This window comes from Saccopteryx leptura, chromosome 6, assembly GCF_036850995.1.
Source record: "Saccopteryx leptura isolate mSacLep1 chromosome 6, mSacLep1_pri_phased_curated, whole genome shotgun sequence".
Taxonomy (NCBI): domain Eukaryota; kingdom Metazoa; phylum Chordata; class Mammalia; order Chiroptera; family Emballonuridae; genus Saccopteryx; species Saccopteryx leptura.
Genome location: NC_089508.1, coordinates 12,531,235 through 12,552,947, shown reverse-complemented (window position 1 = coordinate 12,552,947; position 21,713 = coordinate 12,531,235). Strand labels below are relative to the sequence as shown.

The following is a 21,713-nucleotide window of genomic DNA, read 5'->3' as shown; positions in this document are numbered from 1 at the left end:
GTTTCTGGTCAGCTGACATTGTTATTTTTCCAATCGTTAGTTTTGAGGGGTTGGAGAATTCATAATGTTCTTCAAAGACAGTATTCAGACCTTACAGATAGCTTTTTTTTTTTAATTTTATTTATTAATTTTAAGGAAGGGAGAGAGAGAGAGAGAGAGAGAGAGAGAAGAGCAGGAAGCATCAACTCCCATATGTGCCTTGACCAGGCAAGCCCTGGGTTTCAAACCAGCGACCTCAGTGTTCCAGGTCGATGCTTTATCCACTGTGCCACCACAGGTCAGGCCCCTTACAGATAGCTTTAAGGGTCATTGGCTTTTGCCAATATCTTAGAAGCAAGCCTTCCTGAGAATTCTGCATACCCGTTGTGCAGTGACTCAGGCAAGATGGCCTTCACAGTGTCAGAGGTGTTTGTTTTAGGGAGTATGAGAGCTGCCATGTGAGAGAGCACTGTGGATACCCAGTATCCAGTGTGGCCCTCAACATTTTTAAAACATCCATTTTTTAAACAATTTTTTTAAACGTTTATTTTATTGATTTTAGAGAGAGGAAGGGAGACCAAGAGAGAGACGGGAACATCTGTTCCTGGATGTGCCCTGACCGGGGATCGAACCGGCAACCTCTGTGCTTTGGGACAGCGCTCTAACTGACCGAGCCATCCATCCAGGGCTGGCCCTCAACATTTTCTATTCCAGGTGGCAAAGGCACGTTTCTGTGCCTTGGCCTCATGGTGCTGATATCACTAGCTCCAAGTTTCTGAAATTGTGGCAACATGCAAGGCATCTTGGAGTCTACAAATATATGTGGCCTTGTGAGATGTCAAAAAAAAGACTGACTCTATTTGATCAGGAAGATTACTCAAAAAAGTAGGCTCAGAATTGAGAATCTAGAAAGCAGTGTGCAATCTGCCGAAACGCGAGGCGCAGCGGCAGCTACCTGTGCGTCAGCTGTTTCCCAAGGTGCATCTTGCTGAATTGCTTGGTATGTATACTTTCCATAGGTTCATTTTCGGGCACATATGCATAAAAGATCATTTCATTAATGTTGGTAAACTGTGGGACGAGTGCAGTCTGAAATCCCATATCAGAATCCTGGAGTAGGGGAAAAATATATATATATTGTATTTAAAGTATTTTACACTTCAGTCATGAGAAAATTAGATAACAGACTTCTTCCCAGTCCACATCAGAGCAACACTGGTTCGCTTCTCCGCAGGAGGAGTAACAGCTCCACACGGTCTGTCTGAACGCCCGCGGAGGGCGAGGAGAGGGCTGTGTCTGTGGAGGAGGAAGGGGAGCTCTGAGGAGGAAGGCAGGGCCTGGAGCGGAAGGGGCGTGGGGACCGGTGTGTCCTCTGCTGGGTGTGTCGGAGGAATTAAACACAGTTCTTATTTAGAGTTTTACTCAGGAAAGGAGCTGGGAACTACCCCTCCTCTCGCCAGTGACTCTGCACAGCTACTGCCCGAGTCCCCAGCTCTGGTGGCACCTGCTGTTCCCACTGCCTGTGGCTCACAGGGCTTTCCCTTGCGGTCAGCACAGGCGTCTCCGCCCGATTTCTGACCTACAGGGTTGTCCCTTAAACACCCCCCTCTCGGACTCTGCTCCTGTTGCTTTGGGGACCAGCCCCCAGGGGGTTGCTGTGACCTGGGGAGGGAGGGCACCCCGTGTTCAGGCTGGGTGGGGTTCAGCCATCAGAGCCTGCCTCCCAGACCAGACCGGTTTCTGGGTTCCTCCCGCCTCACCCTGCTGTCTTGGGAACCCACCCAGGAGAGTGGGGAGCGGGAAGCAGAGCAGGTAAACGCGGGACGTGCAGATGGCCGAAGGGCGCTGGGGGCGGGGTGGGGGGCACTGACAATGCTTTGGAATTCGGTGTGCCATTCCAGCCTGCAAGTGCCGAGAGAATGCCATGGAACGCGTGCGGTCTGGTGAGAGGCGGCAGAGTGAGGAGGGGAGGGCACGGGCCTGGCACCAGGAGCACCGGTGGCCTGGATGTGCGCCTGGTTCCAGCCACGAACCAGCCGTAGATGCAGTTTGGGGGAAATTATTGAGTCTGGCAGCGCCTCACTTCCTCATCAGGAAAAGGAGGATAAATATTGTTACTAACATGAAGAGCTCACAACAGTGCCTGGCACACAGCAGGGCCAAACAGAGGCTAGTGATTGTTGCCATGCAGACGGGGCACAGGTGTAGTGTGTGTGTGGGTGGGGGAACAGGAGAGGATGGTGTGTGTGTGTGTGTGTGTGTGTGTGTGTGTGTGTGTGTGTGTGTGTGTGTGTGTGTGTTTATATTGAGTGTGAGTTCCCTGAACTCATCCTGAGGACGGTGTGTGTGTGTGTGTGTGTGTGTGATTATATTGAGTGTGAGTTCCCTGAACTCATCCTGACTACAAAAGCCTTTATATTGGTGCTTGATTTTTTTTATAATTTAAACTTGCACGTAAGAGACATTTTCTACAAATTGTGAAGATAGTGAAAATTTGCTTTTTTGGTTAGTTCTACCGTTCTGTTTACATCATTAAATTAGTGCACCACAGACTGGCAAACACACAGGGAGTCACATGGTGGCATCTCATGGGTAGAAGGAAGTCCCCACCTCTCTCTCTACTACTTAAATCTCAGATGGGAAACTAAAACACTGTATGTGGGGGATTTTCTGTTTTTTGTTTTTTTTTACTTTAATTTTTTATTTTTCAACCACGGTTGACAATCAATAGTATATTAGCTTCATGTGTACAACCCAGTGGTTAGATACTATGTAACTTATGAAGTGCTCATCCCAATGGATCGAGTACCCACCTGGCACCATAGGTCCTCATTATGATATTGAGTACATTCTCTATGCTGTACTTTACAGCCCATGACTATTCTCTAACTGCCAATTTGTATTTCTTAATCCCTTCACCTCTTCCACCCATCCCCCACCCCCTCTCCCTCCTGGCCACCATCAAAATGTTCTCTCTCTGTGAGTCTGTTTCTGTTCTGCTCGTTTGTTCATTTTATTTTTTAGATTCCACATATAAGGGAAATCACAGGGCTTCTAGCTTCCTCTGTCTGACTCGTTTCACTTAGCACAGTACCCTCAGGCCCATCCACACTGTTGCCGATTAAAACACCCTATTTCCAACTGCCCTCTTGGCCTGGTGATTTGGAATGCTCTATTACAACTAGGGTCATTCTTTATTTTCTTTCCTTTAGGGGGGTTTTATTAAACCCCAGTCAAAAATCTGTTTGATTCTTTGCCACTGTGTTGATGAGAGCTTGTTTTCATGACTGTGTACCCAATGAGGAGTTCTTAGGCAAATGCAGCTTCACCAGTGGCACGCTACACGTTATAAAGATCTACAGGTAGTATCACCTGTGGAAAAGACAATAACTGCTTCCTGTGTTAGCATTAGAAAAGCAGGAAGTGAGAGGGGCAGGGTTAGTACAAAGAAGGGCCAACCGGTAGGAAAAACAGAACTCATTGTTCAAGGTCAATCTTGGGAGGTAGAGAATCCAACCCGCCACGAACCTGGGTTGGCAGTAACGGATCTAGCTTAGACTGTCCGGTGGTATTCTGCTGTGAAGATATTTGTGTGAAGCTACCCAGGGTGGAGTAAATCTATATACCCTGAGTGGGATGGGACTTGTAAGATTTGGGAGATGTTCCCTGGTATATGGGGGTTTACCCTTTAGTTAAATAGAGCAAAATCCATTAGGAGATCGTCGCAAAGAATTTACTTTCGTATTTTCCCATTCTATATATGGAATGTGGCATTTACTCTTAAAACAAAGCAAACTGCTTCAACACATTATATCACCAACCTCTATAAAAATACTTTGAGACGTTCCAATGTCTCCGGGTGGTCCTTCAGCTTTAAAATAACCTGGAGTCAGTTTATGGATGAATCCCATGTGGTCATAGTATAATGTGAAAACTCTATCAATAATATATCCAGCTTTACTATAGCTTTCTAATCCTGTTGGGAAAGAAACAGAAGTCTCTTGACATTGATCTAAAACAACTAGAGATCTTTGAATAGCATACTTTGCAAAAACCCCTTCATTTAAACTAAGGAGTGGGAATGGGGCTCGAGACGCCAGCACTGGTCAAATATTGATACATACTCTTCTTTGTTAAGTCCCTAGGAAGTCTTTCCCAGGCTCCATGCCATTACAGAGCCAGCTCGCTGACACAGGTGAAGGACAGAGCGAGCAGATGTTAAAGGTGTCTAGAAGGAAAGAGGTTAGCTCTGTCTGGTGGTGGTGCCTCTTGCTAATACCAGCATGTCAGATGGCTGGGTAGGTAGCAGGCAATGAGAAAACCCTCAGGAAGCGAGGGCAGTTTCAGTAGAGAGCCCTGGATAGAGTGGAGAGCACCATCCATCCCGGATGGAGGACGGAGTCAGAGTGAAAGCTCCGGTCTCGGGATGAACACAGTGACGTCCACACACACACACACAACCCTCCCGAGCTGGCCCGGCTCTGCTGACAGGCCCACCCTCTTGCCCCTGACCCCTCAGTGCTAGAATGCTCCAACTCTCAGGTCTTAACTCTCTTTTCTATCCATCTCTGGGCTACCTCTGGAAATCTTGTCTGGTTTTAGGATTTAAAACCCATCTTTATGTGGACGACTCCCAAATTTAACCCCTGCCCCCCACCATTTCATTCTCTTCCCTGAACCCCAGATTTATATCTAACTGTCCACCAACAGCCCCAGATCCGTGTCAGCCTGGCACCTCAAATTGGACTCATCCCGAACCGAACTCCTAATCCTTGTGCAAAACCCCTCCCCCGAGGCTTCCTCATCTCCATTCATGGCAACTGCACCGTTCCTGCTGCTCAATCCAAAAACCTCGGTGTCGTTCTTAACTCTTCTCTTCCTCTCACACCCTCTCTCTAACCCGTCAGCAAACCCTATTGACCTAAGCCTCCACCATAAACATAGAACCACTTCTCACCACCAGCACCCTGCACCAGCCAGCACGGTATCAAAAGGAAGAGGTTTAGTATGAGGAATTAGCTCATGCAGTTATGGAGGCTGCGAGGTCCCCTGCAAGCTGAAGACCCACAGGCTCGAGCAGCAGAGGAGCCGATGTGGTGACTCCCAGTTGTAGGCCAAAGGCCTGAGAGGAGGGGGGCGTTGATGCAAGTCCCCATCCAAGGGCAGGAGACCAATGTCCCAGGTCAAGCAGACAGACAGGAAGCAAAAGAGATGAACTCTTCTTCCTCTGCCTTTTGGTTCTACACAAGGCCCTCCAAGGACTGGGTGGTGCCTACTACCAATCTATTTGACTGGGTCTACCCATTTGAATGCTCATCTCGTCCAGAAACGCCCTCAACAGTCACACCCAGAAACAATGTTAAATCTGGGAATTGACATGTCTTACAACTATTGTCCAGCAGGTGGCACTCATGCCATAGTGGTCAACTGGCTACCCAGGAGTGTACTTGGTCTCAGCTGGCTCTTTGTATTGTCATCGCTTTGAGTTTCCTGAATCGCTGGTGTAATGCATGTTGAATTTTACTGCTGCTTACTATGCCTTTAAAAATACTACATTATAAGCTGACATCAAAACAGTTACGGTGGGTGTAGCACAAGAGGAGAACAAAGTAGGACATAGATTTATCAATAAAGCAAAATATGACTAGAATAACCACACTTCCAAATTTCTTTATAGGACCTAAGAACGGTGGAAGCTCACAGTTGATGGAATTTGATTACGTTTTATTACTAAGATGACATGCAAAATTTGCCTTATCACACACCAAGCAACACAACTGTAGGCAGGGGAAATAATGCCATGGTAAGGACCTATTCACCACCCAGGATCACTGTTAAAACACTGTGTTCAAGTTTCATTGGAAGATTCTTCTTTCATGCCTGTGTTAACAGGGTGCATCTCATAGTCAGTGAATCTCAGATCCGACAAACGATCGTGTTTATAACATTCTTCTGTTGGCCTTGCCTCGGAATAGCTAGTGGAGGTGGCTCCAGGTTCTAAGGTAATGTTATTTTTTCTTGGAAGGTTCTTTAGATGAATATGTGATTGTATTGTTGCAGCAGAAAAACCCAAGGCTGGTTTTGTTTTTTTCTGCATTTAGAATGGACTTACAGCCTGACCTGTAGTGATACAGTGGATAAAGCATCGACCTGGAACACCGAGGTTGCCGATTGGAAACCCTGGGCTTGCCTGGTCAAGGTACCTATGATGCTTCCTGCTCCTCCTCTCCTCTTCTCTCTCTCTCTCTCTCTCTCTCTCTCTCTCTCTCTCTCCTCTCTCTCTCTCTCTCTATCCCTTCCCTAAAATAAATAAAATCTTTTAAAAATTTGACTTGCGTTTTCTATTTCAAATAATTCAGAGGTGTTTTGTTTTTGCTTTCATGATTGGTTTTGCTTTTAGTTGTAAAAACGTAATTTTTTAATGATCAGTTTTGGTTTCCTTTGTTCTTGTTTTCAGTATTGATTCACTTATCTGTATCAAAGGGCTAAAGTGTGCCAAGAAGTGTAGATAAAACGGAGAAACACGGAGTTGCCACCTCTGTGCATCACTGGAAAACCTTACAACTTGCTGTGTCTCCATCGTTAGCATCTTTGTTTGCCATTTTTTATTCTTTCCACTAACCGATTTTTCATTCTGCATGTGGACATGCTTCTGGAGATTATATCTGTAATTTGTAAGGGTTTAGGATTTCTATTGCCAGTTTAGTTTAGTTTTCTTAGGTGTTAATTATTTTTCCCATTTCCAAAGTCATCTTGCTTGGTCTGTTTTGATTTTTGTATCACAACTTGCCCATCCCTTCTGTCCGGGTCACTAGGAGTCTGGTCTGTGTGAACTATTATACTTGTGCTCTAGTTCTAGCTGTTCTGACTGGGTTTGACCATTGAAAAGGACTAACTAGCAGGAGATACGAACAAGGGAAGGAGAAAGAAGTCTGTCTGTCTATCTATTTACCTATCTATCTGTCCATCCATCTACCTACCTACCTACCTACCTACCTATTTCTCTATCTACCTACTATCCATCTATTATATATTTATTTGCATTACCCCTTTAATCAAAGGGACCACAATGACTCCTTTCCATTGACAGTCTTTGTATGCTTTACGGTCATTGTTGGTTTCTTGAACACTGTCCACTGCTCTACAGGTGAAACACTTGAATGTAATTATATTTCCAATCAGGACCAAAATTGATCTGATATTTTCTATCAGAAAGGTCCCTAGAAAACAATATCAAGGTGGAAATCTGGGACTGAGTAGCTCACACATTTAAGGAATGCACAGATGACCTCTTGTGCCTGGTAGATATGTGACCCTCACAATCCCTAGCAAGCAAGGGTGCCACAATTACTCATATTATTACTGGTAGTAGCATAGTAGCATGGGATCAAGTGTCTATGGAGGGCAAGACTTAAGGGGGGACATGGGCCGTGTATTTGATTACAATTACAGGCATGGTTTTTACAAAAACTGTGGGTTGGTATGATTTTTATGGATATATTGGAGAGCTTAACAAGAGTTTTTTTAAAAAGCTTATGACCTTGAATATCCAACTCAAGGCCAGAGTAGAGAACCTAACAGCTTTATGGGGGGAAATAAACCATACCTCATACCACACACACAAAATTAGAAATTTTACATAGACCTATATAAGAAGGTCTAAAAAAATCTGCCAGAAGAAAACAGGAGACTTTCTTTTTCACTTTGGAATAGTCAGAAATTTCTTAACGGCACAAGTAGCAAAATACAATAATCATAAAAGTCAGAAATTTAACTTTTGAAAACTAATAACTTTGTTTATCAAAAGATACAATAAAGAGAATGAAAAAGACAAGTGATTGGTTGGGAAGAGATGTTTTGCAGGTCAGAGTCTAAGGGACTTCTATCCATAATACATTACTAGCTCATAGAAACCAGTAAGAAATGTCAATTCAATCGAAACTTGATTTAAAAAGACCTGAAGGTGTAAGTTACCAAAAGAGATATAAAAATTGTCCAATGAACATATGTAAATGTACTCACCATTATTATCCATGCGAACTAAATCTTCAGTGAGCTACCATTACATACTCATCACAGTGGTCCAGTGTTGAAAAGACTAACAATACTAAGTGGGGTGAGAAGGGGGGAGGGGGTGCAACTGAAATTCCTTCCCATTGTTGGTAGGACCATAAATTGATGCACTCACTCTGGGAAAATGTTGGCAGCACTTAATTTTTTTTCCCACCCAAAGCTAAACAAACACATACTGGATGATGAAGCAGTCCACTCCTAGGAGGACCCCAGACAAATGAGAGCTCTGCCCAGCAAAAGTCTTAGGCAGAAATGTTCATAGCTACTTTATTTTATAATAGGCCTCAAAAGGAAATGATACAAATACCCACCAGCAGTGGAACGGATAAATAGTATATTCACACAATGGAAGACTACACAGCAGCGAACAAGAACAAGGTACAAACCCAGGTACCAATATGAAGGAATCGCAGTCATAATGTTGGCTGGGGAAAGTCGGACACAAAAGAATGCATACTATGTAATCCTATTTACACGAAGTTCAAGACAGGCCAGACCTTTAGGAGCCAGAATACCGGCTCGCCTGAGTGAGACGCTGACAGGGAAGGGGCTTCAAGGAACTTTCCGGAATATTGGAAGTGGTCCATGGCTTGCTCTTCTTCTCAATCCTTCCTCATGACACTCAGAAGTCATTTTTGTTTATTTCATAACCATATGATGACTGACATCAGATTCTTCAATGCTACTGCACAAATGCTGTCTCAACAAATGATTCAGGCAAATAAACCACAAAGGTAACCTCGATACTGGCATAAACTCAGCAAAAGTTTAGCATAAACTAAGCATAGTGGTGAAGATGTGGGGAAACAGAATCAGAAGTTTGTGGTCTCTCCTTACCCTTGAATTCGGAAGGACCAACAGAGATTTTATGGCAGTAAAACTGATTGTGCCAGTGAGCAGTGAGCAAAGAATTCTGAAGTCATATCAGAAACCTTTAGAAAGCTTGTTGTTTAAAATTGTTTCAGAGACTTAGAAGACCAGGAAAAAAAAAAGAAAGACTGGTTTTAAGCTCGACAGTCAAGAATGATGACAATGTTCAAAACAAACCAAAAGAAAACCGGTCTCATGCTTGTCTTGGAGACAATCAGTATTTTTTCCACTCTGGTTAGACCTTATCAGAGATCTCCAAGTTTACCCCAATCTCCAAACTTACTCAGTATTCTGTAAAAGTGCTGCTTAAGTATTGTTGGGGAGATTGTAATTCTGAAGGGCATCTCCCTTGCCTATTAAGTTACTGAATTTCAGCATTACTTTTATACAATTGGTAGCTTCATCATCTTATGAACACCTAACAAAATGAACCAAATATATATACATATATATATGATATGTATGTATGTATGTGTATATATGTATGTATGTGTGTGTGTATATATATATTTATATATATATATATAACTATAACCCTCTTTGAAGAGAATATGACCTTGTATTAGGCAATAGTTTCTTAGATATAACACCCAAACCACAAACAACAAAAGGAATAATAGCTAAATCAAACCACCAAAATTAAAAATGTTTGTACTTCAAAAAGCACCATTGCAGAGGTAAAAAGATTACCCACAGAATGAGAGAAAAATACACACAGATCACATATTTGATGAGACTTATATCCAGAGTACATAAAGTGTTAACAATAAAGACAACTAACCCAGTTTTAAATGGGCAAAGAATTTGAATCTACACTTCTCCAAAGAAGGTACACAAATGGGCAACAAACACACGCAGAAATATCCAACATCATTAGTCATTCAGTGCACGCTAATAAACAGGAGATGCGATTTCTCACCACTAGAGTTCCTAGACCAAAGACAGCAGCAACCGTTGGTAAACATACGGAGACAATACTCCCGCCTTACTGGCGGGAAGGTAAAGTGGTGCAGCTGCAGTTTGGCAATTCCTCCAAATGTTATACACAGAGTGAACATATGGTCTAGCCATTAGACTTAGGAGAACCGAAACGTATTTCCACATAAAAAATTGCACACAAATGTCCATAATGGCATTATTCATAAGATCCAGAAGTAGAGAAAACATCAAATGTTCATCAACCCAAATATCCCGATAAATAAGTTGACAAAATGTGCTATATCCATACGATGAAGTATTATTCAGCCATAGAAAGAATGAAGTGCTGATGTACGCTACAACATGAATGAAGCTTGAGGACTATAGGCTAAGTGACATAAGCCAGTCACAAAGGGACAAATACCATGTGATCCCACCCATATGAGGCACACAAGAGTAGTGAAGTTAATAGAAAGAAAAAGTAGTTGCCAGGGGCTGGAGGCAGAGAGAGGGGAAGCTGCTGGGTCAGGGGCACAGAATTTGAGTTTGGGAGGACGGGCAAGTTCTGGAGGGAGATGGGTGTGATGATGGTGTAAGCCCATGAGAATGCACTTAATGTCACTGAACTGTGCACTTAAAGATGGTTAAAAGGCTAAATTTTATGCCATATATATTCTACCATAAAAACCAACAGGTATGTAAATAAGCCCTGGCCGGTTGGCTCAGCGGTAGAGCGTCGGCCTGGCGTGCGGGGGACCCGGGTTCGATTCCCAGCCACGGCACATAGGAGAAGCGCCCATTTGCTTCTCCACCCCCCCCCTTCCTCTCTGTCTCGCTCTTCCCCTCCCGCAGCCAAAGCTCCATTGGAGCAAAGATGGCCCAGGCGCTGGGGATGGCTCCTTGGCCTCTGCCCCAGGCGCTGGAGTGGCTCTGGTCGTGGCAGAGCGACGCCCCGGAGGGGCAGAGCATCTCCCCCTGGTGGGCAGAGCGTCGCCCCTGGTGGGCGTGCCGGGTGGATCCCGGTCGGGTGCATGTGGGAGTCTGTCTTACTGTCTCTCCCCATTTCCAGCTTCAGAAAAATACAAAAAACAAACAAACAAACAAAAAAAACAGGTACGTAAATAAATAGCGCAAAAACCGAAAACAAAGCTACCAGCAGAAACCAGAGGAGGAAAGGGAACAACATGTTAAAATGGAAGACAGTAAGCGCTAAGGAAGAGAAAGAACATTCTGGTGGAACAGGTCGTGTTTACTCTACGTCCAGTCCTTTGAAGCATATTGGGAGAGGGAAGTACATTAAAAATTCCCGAGGACTGTCAGCAGTACCCTCCCAACAAGAGAGAAGTCGATGGTGGAGGAGACGTCATTCAAAGCAGAAGTACAGGGCAGTCAGGCCTTCCTGAGGGAGTCAGACTGACCGTCTTCCCGGGCACTGCACTGTGCTGAGGAAAGGAACCCACGCTCTGCCTGAGGACAGGAAGCAAACGGGGCTCGAGAATAATTCGCTTACATTACAGTAAAGCAAAGAGCACACACACACACACAAAAAAAAAGAAAATAGGAATTAATTTAATTAATGAGGTTAAAGGTAACACAAAGTGGGAGAAAATGTTTGCAAATAATATATCATATAAGGGATTAATACCCAGAATATATAGAGAACTAAAACTCAACAATAAGAAAAACAGAAACAATCTAATTAACAAATGGGCAAAGGACTGGAATAGACAGTCCTTCAAAGACGGTTTACAAATGGACAAGCAGCACAAGATGTGCAACATCACTAAGGAAAACTATAATGAGGTCCTACCTCACACCCAGCAGGGTGACTATGATGGAAAAACAAAGTAGCAAGTGTTGACAAGGATGTGGAGGAACTGGAACCTTTTACATGAATCAGAGGAATGTAAAATGGTTTGGCACTATGGAAAAGATATGGAGCTGTCTCAAAAAATTAAAAAGAGAATTACTCTATGGTCCAGCAGCTCCACTTGTGCATAGACACCCAAAATAATGGAAAGAAGGGCCTCAGAGAGATGGTTGTATAGCCGTGTTCCTAACGGTGTCATTCACATAGCTACACCATGGAAGAAACCCAGGTGCCCATCAACGGGATGAATGAATAGCAAAATGTGGTATATACATGAATTGGATATTACTCAGCCTTAAAAATGAAGAGCATTCTGCAGTATGATGCAACATGGATGAACCTTGAGGACATCGTGCTAAGTGAAATAAACCAGTCACAAAAGGACAAATACTACATGATTCCACTTATGTGAGAGACCTAGAATAGCCAAAATCCTAGAGCCGGGAGGCAGAACGCTGGTCGCCCGGGACTGTGGGGGGAGGGAAATGAGGATATAGTTTGTTTTACAAGACAGAAAGAGTTCTGGATATGCAGGGTAGTGATGGTTACTGAACATTTTGAAGGTATTTAATATGACAGCGGTATGCTGAAAAATGGCTAAGATGGTAAATTTTATGTTTATGTATATTTTACCACAATTAAAAATCTATCACTCTTAATAGGTTTCAGACTTTAAGATCAGTTGATTAATATGGCAGATTTTTTTATGTATCTTCTAATCCCTGGCCCACATATAGTGCTTACACCAATAAAAGTGAGTTACTCACCTGCCTTTGTCTTGTAAACCTTTCCACTTTGGGAGACAAAAGCAATAGTGGAAGTATAGAAGCTGTGATACGAATGCTTTATGATGTCTTCATGAAAGTCAGCTAACAACTCAAAAGTGTTGCCGCCATCCACTGAAAGCCACACCTAAGGGAATGAAAGGGTACCGTCCAGTAAAGAGCTGTCGTGAAACAGCATTCACCTGTCAGCCTAACCTTCCTACCTAAGAAAATTCATACAGCACGGTCCCTCTCATATTCCCACATCCATCTATCCCCTCCCCGTCTCTGTTTCTCCCTCCCCCCCCCCCCACAGTCACACATACACAAGTACACACTCCTTACTCGGCTACTCTGTATTTGCTCCCTAGAATTTGTATGGCAGTGTAGGTAGTGGGCTCAGTTCTATATAGGATGCATGGTGAACGTATAGAAGAATGAAGTTATTCCCCTCATCTCCCAAATGGGATCTCCTTGTCCATAAGGGATGAAGGGCCAGGTGCATTTGGATATGGGGGAGTGTTGTCCCATATTGACACGAGACTTCGCGCTCCAGGAATCCTGCAAAGGGTATGTGAACATGCTGTGTGTGGAGGAGCCCCCGGCATCTGCAACGGTGTGTCCTGGGGCCTTAGGAAACCCTCAAGTACACTCCGCCAGACAGAGCATGTTAAGTTCTCTATTTCCTCATCTTTTGGGGAGCATTGCTTTAAGATAAATCAGATAATATTATGGATGGATCCTGCTGGGTACTTCTTTTAATAGCCTAAGTCTTACTCAAATAAAAATTTCTGGGGTACGGGAGGTGGTTTTTAATTTCTTCTTAAAAATGAATTTTCCTTCATTTGGAGTTAACCCTCAAGGACCCCTACCAGGACAACTTTGGCAGATGGATGTTACTCATATACCTTCATTGGGCAAACAGTCGTATGTCCACATTACAGTGGATACATATTCCAGATCTGTAGTAACCTCTGTCAGAACAGGAGAGGCTGCTAAGCATGTTATAGCTCATTGTCTGTATGCATTGTTCTATTATTGGATTTCCTAAACTGGCTAAACTGAAAATGCTCCTGCATATGGAGCAAAAGCATTTACTGTATTTTGTCATGCTTACACTCTTTAAAGTTAAGGTATTATTAAAGTGTACTCAGCAAACATTTTAAGGTCAATTAAAAAAAAATTAAAAGGAGGTAGTCATATCCTGGAATTCCTACGGGTCTACCATATCATGCTTTTTACTTAAAAAAAAATTACATTTCTTTTGAATGCTGATGAACAGGAGACACCAAATCTTTTTCGCCTGCAAACTACTACCTTCTTTATTAGATCCAGCTAATAACACTGTTTTGTCTTTTTCCAAATAGCTCCAGATATATGGAAAAGATTTATATAGGCAGATGGGGATCCTCAAACCCCTCAGCAAGATCTTCTGAGCATGGCTTTTAAGATACCTAGAGGCAGAAAAGGCCCAATAGAGATCAGGGGAACTACCAGCTTTTAGGATACACCCTTAAAGGCTCCAACACCCCAAAGGGGTCTCATAGGATGCCATCTGGGTCCTGCTTCAATAGTGGAAAGGAAGGTCATTGAGCTAAAGTCTGCCAGGCTTACGTGCCTCTGCTGTGAGGAAACAGGGACACTGGAAGGTAGGCTTCCCCCTCGCTCCTCTAAGGGAGGGTTCAGTCTCTTCCAGCCCTGCTCCAGCCACCTATGACCTAACCTTGCCCAGAAAGCTGGGGTTTGCCACTGAAGGCTGAAGGTGCCCAGGGCCGTCGGCCCCATCTACGACACTGTGGACGAGACTAGGGTATTTCTTCCAAGAAGCAGGTAAACTGATCTCGTTTGCACAAGGGCCACTTAACTATGTTTTGCCTGAATAGTCAGGTTTTTTATTCTTCCCTCAAAGATTTCGGTTGTGGGTGTTGATAGTCCTATTTTCTGCTGCTTTGCTTAATATACAGTGTTTCCTTTATTCCTCCTAACTCAATGCCCCACTCATATTTCAGGCTGGGACCTACTCCTAATTTAGAGCTCTCTTTCCCCCTTTTGCCAACTTCTATTATGAATCTACCTTTGCCACCCAGCTTAGTGTATCCCAAGGTTCTCTTTACCACGCCACAGTCGCAGAGCTCCAGGGAAAAGCAACCTGCTCTCATCTCTCCAGGCAGAGGAGAACAGAAGCTCCATATCCACGCATGCTGCAAATGGCTTTTCCAGTCTACCTGAATCATTACCAGCTAGAAGCAGCGGTCATTGGGACTTGGACATGAGCTGCAAAGTATAGAATAGTGACAACAATGCCAGTGCCATGCGGACTTTTCCTGGATGTGGACTTTTCCTGGACTCCTGCTCCCTGTGACAGCTCCTAACAGACTGAACGGTGGTTGGGTTGCATTGGTGATGGTGCCAACTTGGACTTGGTGAACATGTTAAGGACACTACTCTTTTATGGATTCTTGCTGTATTGGCCAAGAGTTTGCTTAAAGGCTTTTAATCACTGTAAAAAAAAATAGAAGACTGGATAGGGAAGATGGGGCACATATACACCATGGTATACTATTCAGCTAGAAGATGTGATGACATCGCATCACTTACAGCAGAATGGTGGAATCTTGATGGCATTGTGCGGAGTGAAGTAGGTGAAAAAAACAAAACAGGAACTGCAGGATTCCATATGTTGGGGGGACATAAAGGCGAGACTAAGAGACATGGACAGGAGTGTGGTGGTTACGGTGGGTGGGGGGAGGGAATGAGGGAGAGGGGGAGGGGAAGGGGTACAGAGAAGAGAGGGTGACAGAGGACGATCTCTCTTTGGGTGATGGGTATGCAACAGAACTAAATGACAAGATAACCTAGAAATGTTTTCTTTGAATATATGTACCCTGATTTATTGATGTCACCCCATTAAAATAAAATTTTATTTATTAAAAAAATGAATTTTAATGGCAAGTTATAACTGAAAATTGTTTTTTTTTTGTATGTGACAGAGGCAGAGAGAGGGACAGATAGGGACAGACAAGAAGGGAGAGAGATGAGAAGCATCAGTTCTTCATTGCAGCATCTTAGTTGTTTGTTGATTGCTTGTTCATTGATTGCTTTCTCATATATGCCTTAACCAGGGGGCTCCAGCCAAGTCAGTGACTCCTTGCTCAAGCCAGCGACCTTGGGCTTCAAGCCAGCGACCCCACACCCAACTTGGTGATCCCATGCTCAAGCCAGCGACCTCAAGGTTTTGAACCTGGGTCCTCTGCGTCCCAGGCCAATGCTCTATCCACTGTGCCACTACCTGGTCAGGCACTTTATACTCTTTTTGATAAAAGGATATCATACCATATATTGTCTTCTAGAACTTACTTCTTCCTCCCAATATGATTTACTTATATTCATACATTTTATATATGGTTCAGTTAATTTGCTTATCTCTTACTGTTTAATAATAGTTCATTTTGTGAATAAAATGCAATTTATTCATTCTCCTATTCATGGCCATCTGGATTATTTTACATTATCCAATGCTATTATTAACAGTGCCATGATGAAAAATTTTAAATGTTTCTTCATATGTTTCCCTTGCTAAAAAAGTGACATTAGTGGGTCACAGAATATACAAACACTAACATTTACAGGATAATAATGCCAAATTGCTCTCCTAAAAAGTTACAGTAATTTACTGTCCCATCAGCAGTGTCTAAGAGACCCACATACTCTTCAACATGTGCATTGTCAGAATTAATTCTGCCAGTTAAATAGCTGAAAATAATATCGTATTGCATTCTTGATTTCTAGTTCCCTGATGGCTTGTGGATTGTATCATCTCCTCACATGCTTATTCCATTTGTATTTCCTTCTCTGTGAAACACCCATTTGTATATATTTCATTGATCAGCTAATTTTTGAAATCAATTTAGCTTCTTTGGTATTGCATTGTAGGAAATCATTATTTACTCTTATTTATATAATGCTTTCTCAGTTAAATGTGTTGCCAATATTCTCTCCCAGTTTGTATTTTCACTTCTCATGATGTTTTATTTATTTATCTATCTATCTATCTATCTATCTATTTATTTATTTATTTATTTATTTTTGACAGAGACAGAGAGAGTCAGAGAGAGGGACAGATAAGGACAGACAGGATGGGAGAGAGATAAGAAACATCAATTCTCTGTTGCGGCATCTGAGTTGTTTGTTGATTGCTTGTTCATTGATTGCTTTCTCATATGTGCCTTGACCAGGGGGCTACAGCAGAGTGAGTGACCCCTTGCTTAAGCCAGCGACCTTGGGTCCAAGCTGATGAGCTTTTGCTCAAACCAGATGAGCCCACGCTCAAGCTGGCGACCTCGGGGTCTTGAACCTGGGTCTTCTGCATCCCAGTCCAATGCTCTATCCACTGCGCCACCACCTGGTCAGGCCTCATGATGTTTTTAATGGACAGAATTCTTCTCTTCCTTCTTCTCTTTTTTTGTGTTAGTAACTTGCATGTATCTTTTCTTTATTTTTAATTTATTGATTTGAGAGAGAGAAGAAGGGAGAGAGATAGAAACATCAACTCATTCCTGTATGTGGTCCTGCTGTGAATCCCAAGCACAGAGCCCAGGCCGCCGGATTGCGTTCCCTCAGTTAACCCTTCCATCCTCCGCGGCAACTACTCCCCTCTGCTCTCTTTCCCCCATGACCCCAACTCTCTTCCTCCATCCTCACTCTCAAAGAATCACTTTGATTTTTTTACTGAGGAAACAGATAAATTCCTACGTGCTTCCATGACCACATCGCCCCACCCACCAGCTTTGAACCCAAGCCCCCTTCCCTGTTGTTACTGTCGGATAATTCTCACCCCAAGGCCAATCTCTCCACGAGTGCCCCTTTCTCCTTGCACTCATTTAGAACTATCCATCCCTCCAGAAATGTCTCCTCTTCCTCTCTTTCCAGCAGCAGCCATTTCCCCTCCCGCTGAACAGTTCCCATCCGCACACGGCATAGTTTCTCCGATCTGGAGCAGCTTCTCCGGCGTATGAGCACTCGGCCCAGGCAAAGGGAACGATTCACACTCACACCAGAGTGAAATTCCGGGTGCGCACCTGATTGCCATAGGCGTACAGGAAATGGCTTCGTGGATGGAATACCATTCCCACAGGGGAAGAGAACGATGGAGGAAACGTGAAAACTGGAAATTTTGGTTTAAATCTTGGTATGTTGTTTTTCAGGTTGCTCACAGAGGCAGTGGTCTCTTTCTAGAAAGAGATCAAGCATGGGCAAGTCGTAAGAAATTTTCCACTAATAATATTAGTCTATGTTACAATTTTCAGACTTCCCTGTTACTCAGATTTTTTTTTTTCCCCAGGGACAGAGAGAGAGAGTCAGAGAGAGGAATAGATAGGGACAGACAGACAGGAACAGAGAGAGATGAGAAGCATCAATCATCAGTTTTTCGTTGGGACACCTTAGTTGTTCATTGATTGCTTTCTCATATGTGCCTTGACCGCGGGCCTTCAGCAGACTGAGTAACTCCTTGCTCTAGCCAGTGACCTTGGGTCCAAGCTGGTGAGTTTTTTGCTCAAGCCAGATGAGACCGCGCTCAAGCTGGCAACCTCAGGGTCTCGAACCTGGGTCCTCGGCATCCCAGTCCGACGCTCTATCCACTGCGCCACCGCCTGGTCAGGCCTGTTACTCAGATTTTAAGATAGGGACACACCCAATAACCCAGCATAGAACTGGAAGGAGTAGCGACCACTGATACCTCTTCACTCTGCCTTCCCCCATATACATCTATTTAATAGCTGATGAACATAAAGTTCAGAAGATGAACTAACTTCTCAAAAATGCTATAATAAATGCCAGAATGACTGAACTCAGCAGAAAGACCCCAATGCCCAGGTTCCTAACTATCACTTCAAACTCCTTTTTGAAGGTACAGAACCCTGGGCCACACTCCAATTCTATTGGATCATGATCTTGAAGGGGATCAGAATGTGCACCCCAAGATATGCCACTTGGTTATAAAGATTATTTTAAGATGAAGACATTTGAGATTCAACAGATGCAGGGGGGAAAAAAGACAAGCCTTCCTTTATCTGACTAAAAGCAGCAACTTCTGAGAATAAGACTGCCATATATGCCTCTTCAGGGTGAGAAGAGAGACTGAATAAGATGTACCCCACACCCTCTTTCATGGAAGATGAGCCCCCTGAAGAGACAGAAAGACCACTCATACCGGTTTAAACAAACCTCATCACATACTCCTGTGTGCTCTCCTGTAAAGCCATTATCATTTCACTTGGTTTTTCTTCAATTCCTTTCTCACCCCTCTTAACATATGAAGATGGTATATAGCCCTCCAATTTTAACCACCTTTCTGAGCTACTCATCGCTAACTTTCACCTGCCTAAATAGGCACTGCACGCATAAATAGTTTTCTTTTCTCCTGGTACTCTGACTTTTGTCAGTTTAATTTACAGAACCCCGGTTACTGCACCTAAGGGGGTAGAGAAAAATTATTATTTTTCTCCTCTAAAATCATAAGGGTAGGGCTGAACATATATATATACACACACACACACATATATATATATATATATATATGACTGAACTAATATATATATGACTGAACTAATAATTTATATATAGATAAATGGCTCTAAGACAAATTCTAATTCACAGCTGGGGTTAAGACCCTTTGGAATAGAAAATATAGCTCTGTGGCAATTTAGTTTTATTATTTGTTAATCTAAACTAACCACTCTTATGAAACCTTACATTTATATAGACCAGCGGTTCTCAACCTGTGGGTCGCGACCCCGGCGGGGGGTCGAACGACCAAAACACAGGGGTCTCCTAATGCCATCGGAAATACATATTTTATTTAAAAATGTATTGTATAATAAATATGTATTTTAAAAAATGTATTGTATAATAAATATGTATTTTAAAAAATGTATTGTATAATAAATATGTATTTTTAAAAATGTATTGTATAATAAATATGTATTTTTAAAAATGTATTGTATAATAAATATGTATTTTCCGATGGCTTTAGGCGACCCCTGTGTTTTGGTCGTTCGACCCCGCTGGGGTCGCAACCCACAGGTTGAGAACCACTGATATAGACCTAACTCAGTTTATATCCTCAGGGAGAATTAGCAAAAAAGAATCACTATGCAAATGGCACCCTATTTTTTATTTCCATCAAACTGAGTGACCGTTGGAGGCAAGAAATCTCTAGTTTCTTAATCTATATTAGCCTTAAGTAATTTTGCTGTAGCTAATCTTACCAGCTTCACCTGCAAAAAACTTAGAAGTAGTTTTGCTTAAATTTTCACTGTTGCTGTATCAAGAGCAGTCAGCTCCAGGCTGTGAGGCTTACCTCGTTATTAAAGAGGTAGATTCCAGAATAATGTTCTTGGTCAATAAGAAATGTTATTACAGTTGAAGGAGTAGTTTTCATTGTTTTTGAAATGTAAGGTAAGCAAGGTAACCAATCAAAAAATGGTTCTTTACTATAAAAACAGGAGCTTGCCTACAAAAAGAGAAAAGTTAATGCTGTTTTTGACATATATAAGCTCTAATTAATTCTTTTACTTAAGCACATAAACTAATGACTGACTACATAGAAAGTGTTACATCTTTACTGTCTGTGCTTCTCTTGTGGGGGATGTGAGTTCAGAAAGCATCCCTTTCTGGCATGGATGGTTTTTCTGGAAGCCCTGCCTAGGTCTAGAATAGATTTACCATAGTGAGGCAATTATCATTAAAGGCAAGTCGAGGCGCCACTGAGAGTGAAGAGAAATGTTAAGCCTTTCTGTCTGTAGAGCTGCTATTTTTTTTTTTAGATGAATTATTAAAATCATACACAATAAAATTTCTTACCTTTAAAAATATTCAATGCCATACCTCACTTAAGGTCCTGTTTCTCTCAAAGGTGATAGTAATATAGTCAACTATAAGATATGAAGGCACAGAAATTACAGGCAGCACATCTATTGCTAAATGTATCATTCAGTATACTCAAATTGGCCCTGGCTAGCTAGCTCAGTGGTAGAGCATCGGCCCAGTGTGTGGAAGTCCCGAGTTTGATTCCCAGTCAGGGCACATAGGAGAAGTGACCATCTGCTTCTTCCCCTCCCCCCTCTTCTCTCTCTCTCCTCCCTTCTTGCAGCCATGGCTTGATTGTTTCAAGCGAGTTGGCCCCAAGTGCTGAGGATAGCTTCATGGAGCCTCTTCCTCAGGCACTAAAAATAACTCAGTTGCCAAGTAATGGCCTTAGATGGGCAAAGCATCTAAGGTAGGGGGCTTGCTGGGTGTATCCTGGTCAGGGCACATGCGGGAGTCTGTCTCTCTATCTTCCCTCCTCTCACTTAAAAAAAAAGTATCCTTGAATCAATTTTCTTGCACTTCTATCAGGGTATGCTTGTTGTCACAGATTTAAATGAATTTTTCCACTTGGTTTTAAGCCATTAACTTACACAGAACAAACTTATCTTTCATTTTATTCTATTTTTATTTTGTCATTTTCATTTAATCTATATGTGTTATTTATGTTGAAAAAAGCCTGTTAATATTTCTTTAACTAAAATTTACCTTCAAAACGCTCTCTGTTAGCAAAACATCTTTCGTTATACCATAATTTTCCTTTGACGTAGTCAATCTACATAAAGAAATAAATATATCATTTAGGCAATATGTAAACTTAAGATATAAAATAGGAAAAACATTTAAAAATTTAAAAGTACAATAGTTGAGAAATGTGAGTTAGAGAAAAATTATATAAAAGTAAAAGGAAATAAAAGGATGAAAATAAGAAATAAGAAAAAGGAAATAAAAGGATGAAAATAAGAAATAAGAATAATACCCTTTGAACTACACACATACACACAAAAGGAGTAAAAAGAAACGTCACACAAATTAGCATGTGTTAATGGAGATGACCCGGCCTATGAACTAGTGTTTTTGAAGCTACCAGAAACTATTAGCTTTTCATCATAGTGACAATGGGTCACATGTTTATCTTTTATTCTTCATTGGGTGCAGCTAGGCTAAGGACTCTTTATAGAAGCCTAACAGCAGCAAGAAGCAATAAGAAAAAAGCCACTAAAATATAGGTTTGGAAAAATGGGTCAGAAGAGGGAAGCTTTCAATAAAGTGAGATTGTATATGTTAGATATGAATTATATGCAAATGTTTGAGATGGTTTTCTATTATAGGAAGATTTTGACTTTCAAATTATTGCTGAAACAAAAGGGACA

General features: G+C 42.3%; 1 protein-coding gene across 1 annotated transcript in view; it reads right to left on the bottom strand.

The window, feature by feature from the left end:
* CATSPERB (cation channel sperm associated auxiliary subunit beta) overlaps positions 1-21,713 on the bottom strand; it is a 116,944-nt gene that overhangs the window by 43,751 nt on the left and 51,480 nt on the right. Inside the window, exons 12-18 of the mRNA XM_066343599.1 lie at positions 21,049-21,115; positions 20,362-20,408; positions 19,823-19,987; positions 17,553-17,699; positions 12,478-12,622; positions 3,801-3,955; positions 935-1,089 (exon numbers count right to left, since the gene is read on the bottom strand). Coding sequence (XP_066199696.1) covers positions 935-1,089; positions 3,801-3,955; positions 12,478-12,622; positions 17,553-17,699; positions 19,823-19,987; positions 20,362-20,408; positions 21,049-21,115 — 881 coding nt within the window. The remainder of the gene's footprint in view (positions 1-934; positions 1,090-3,800; positions 3,956-12,477; positions 12,623-17,552; positions 17,700-19,822; positions 19,988-20,361; positions 20,409-21,048; positions 21,116-21,713) is intronic.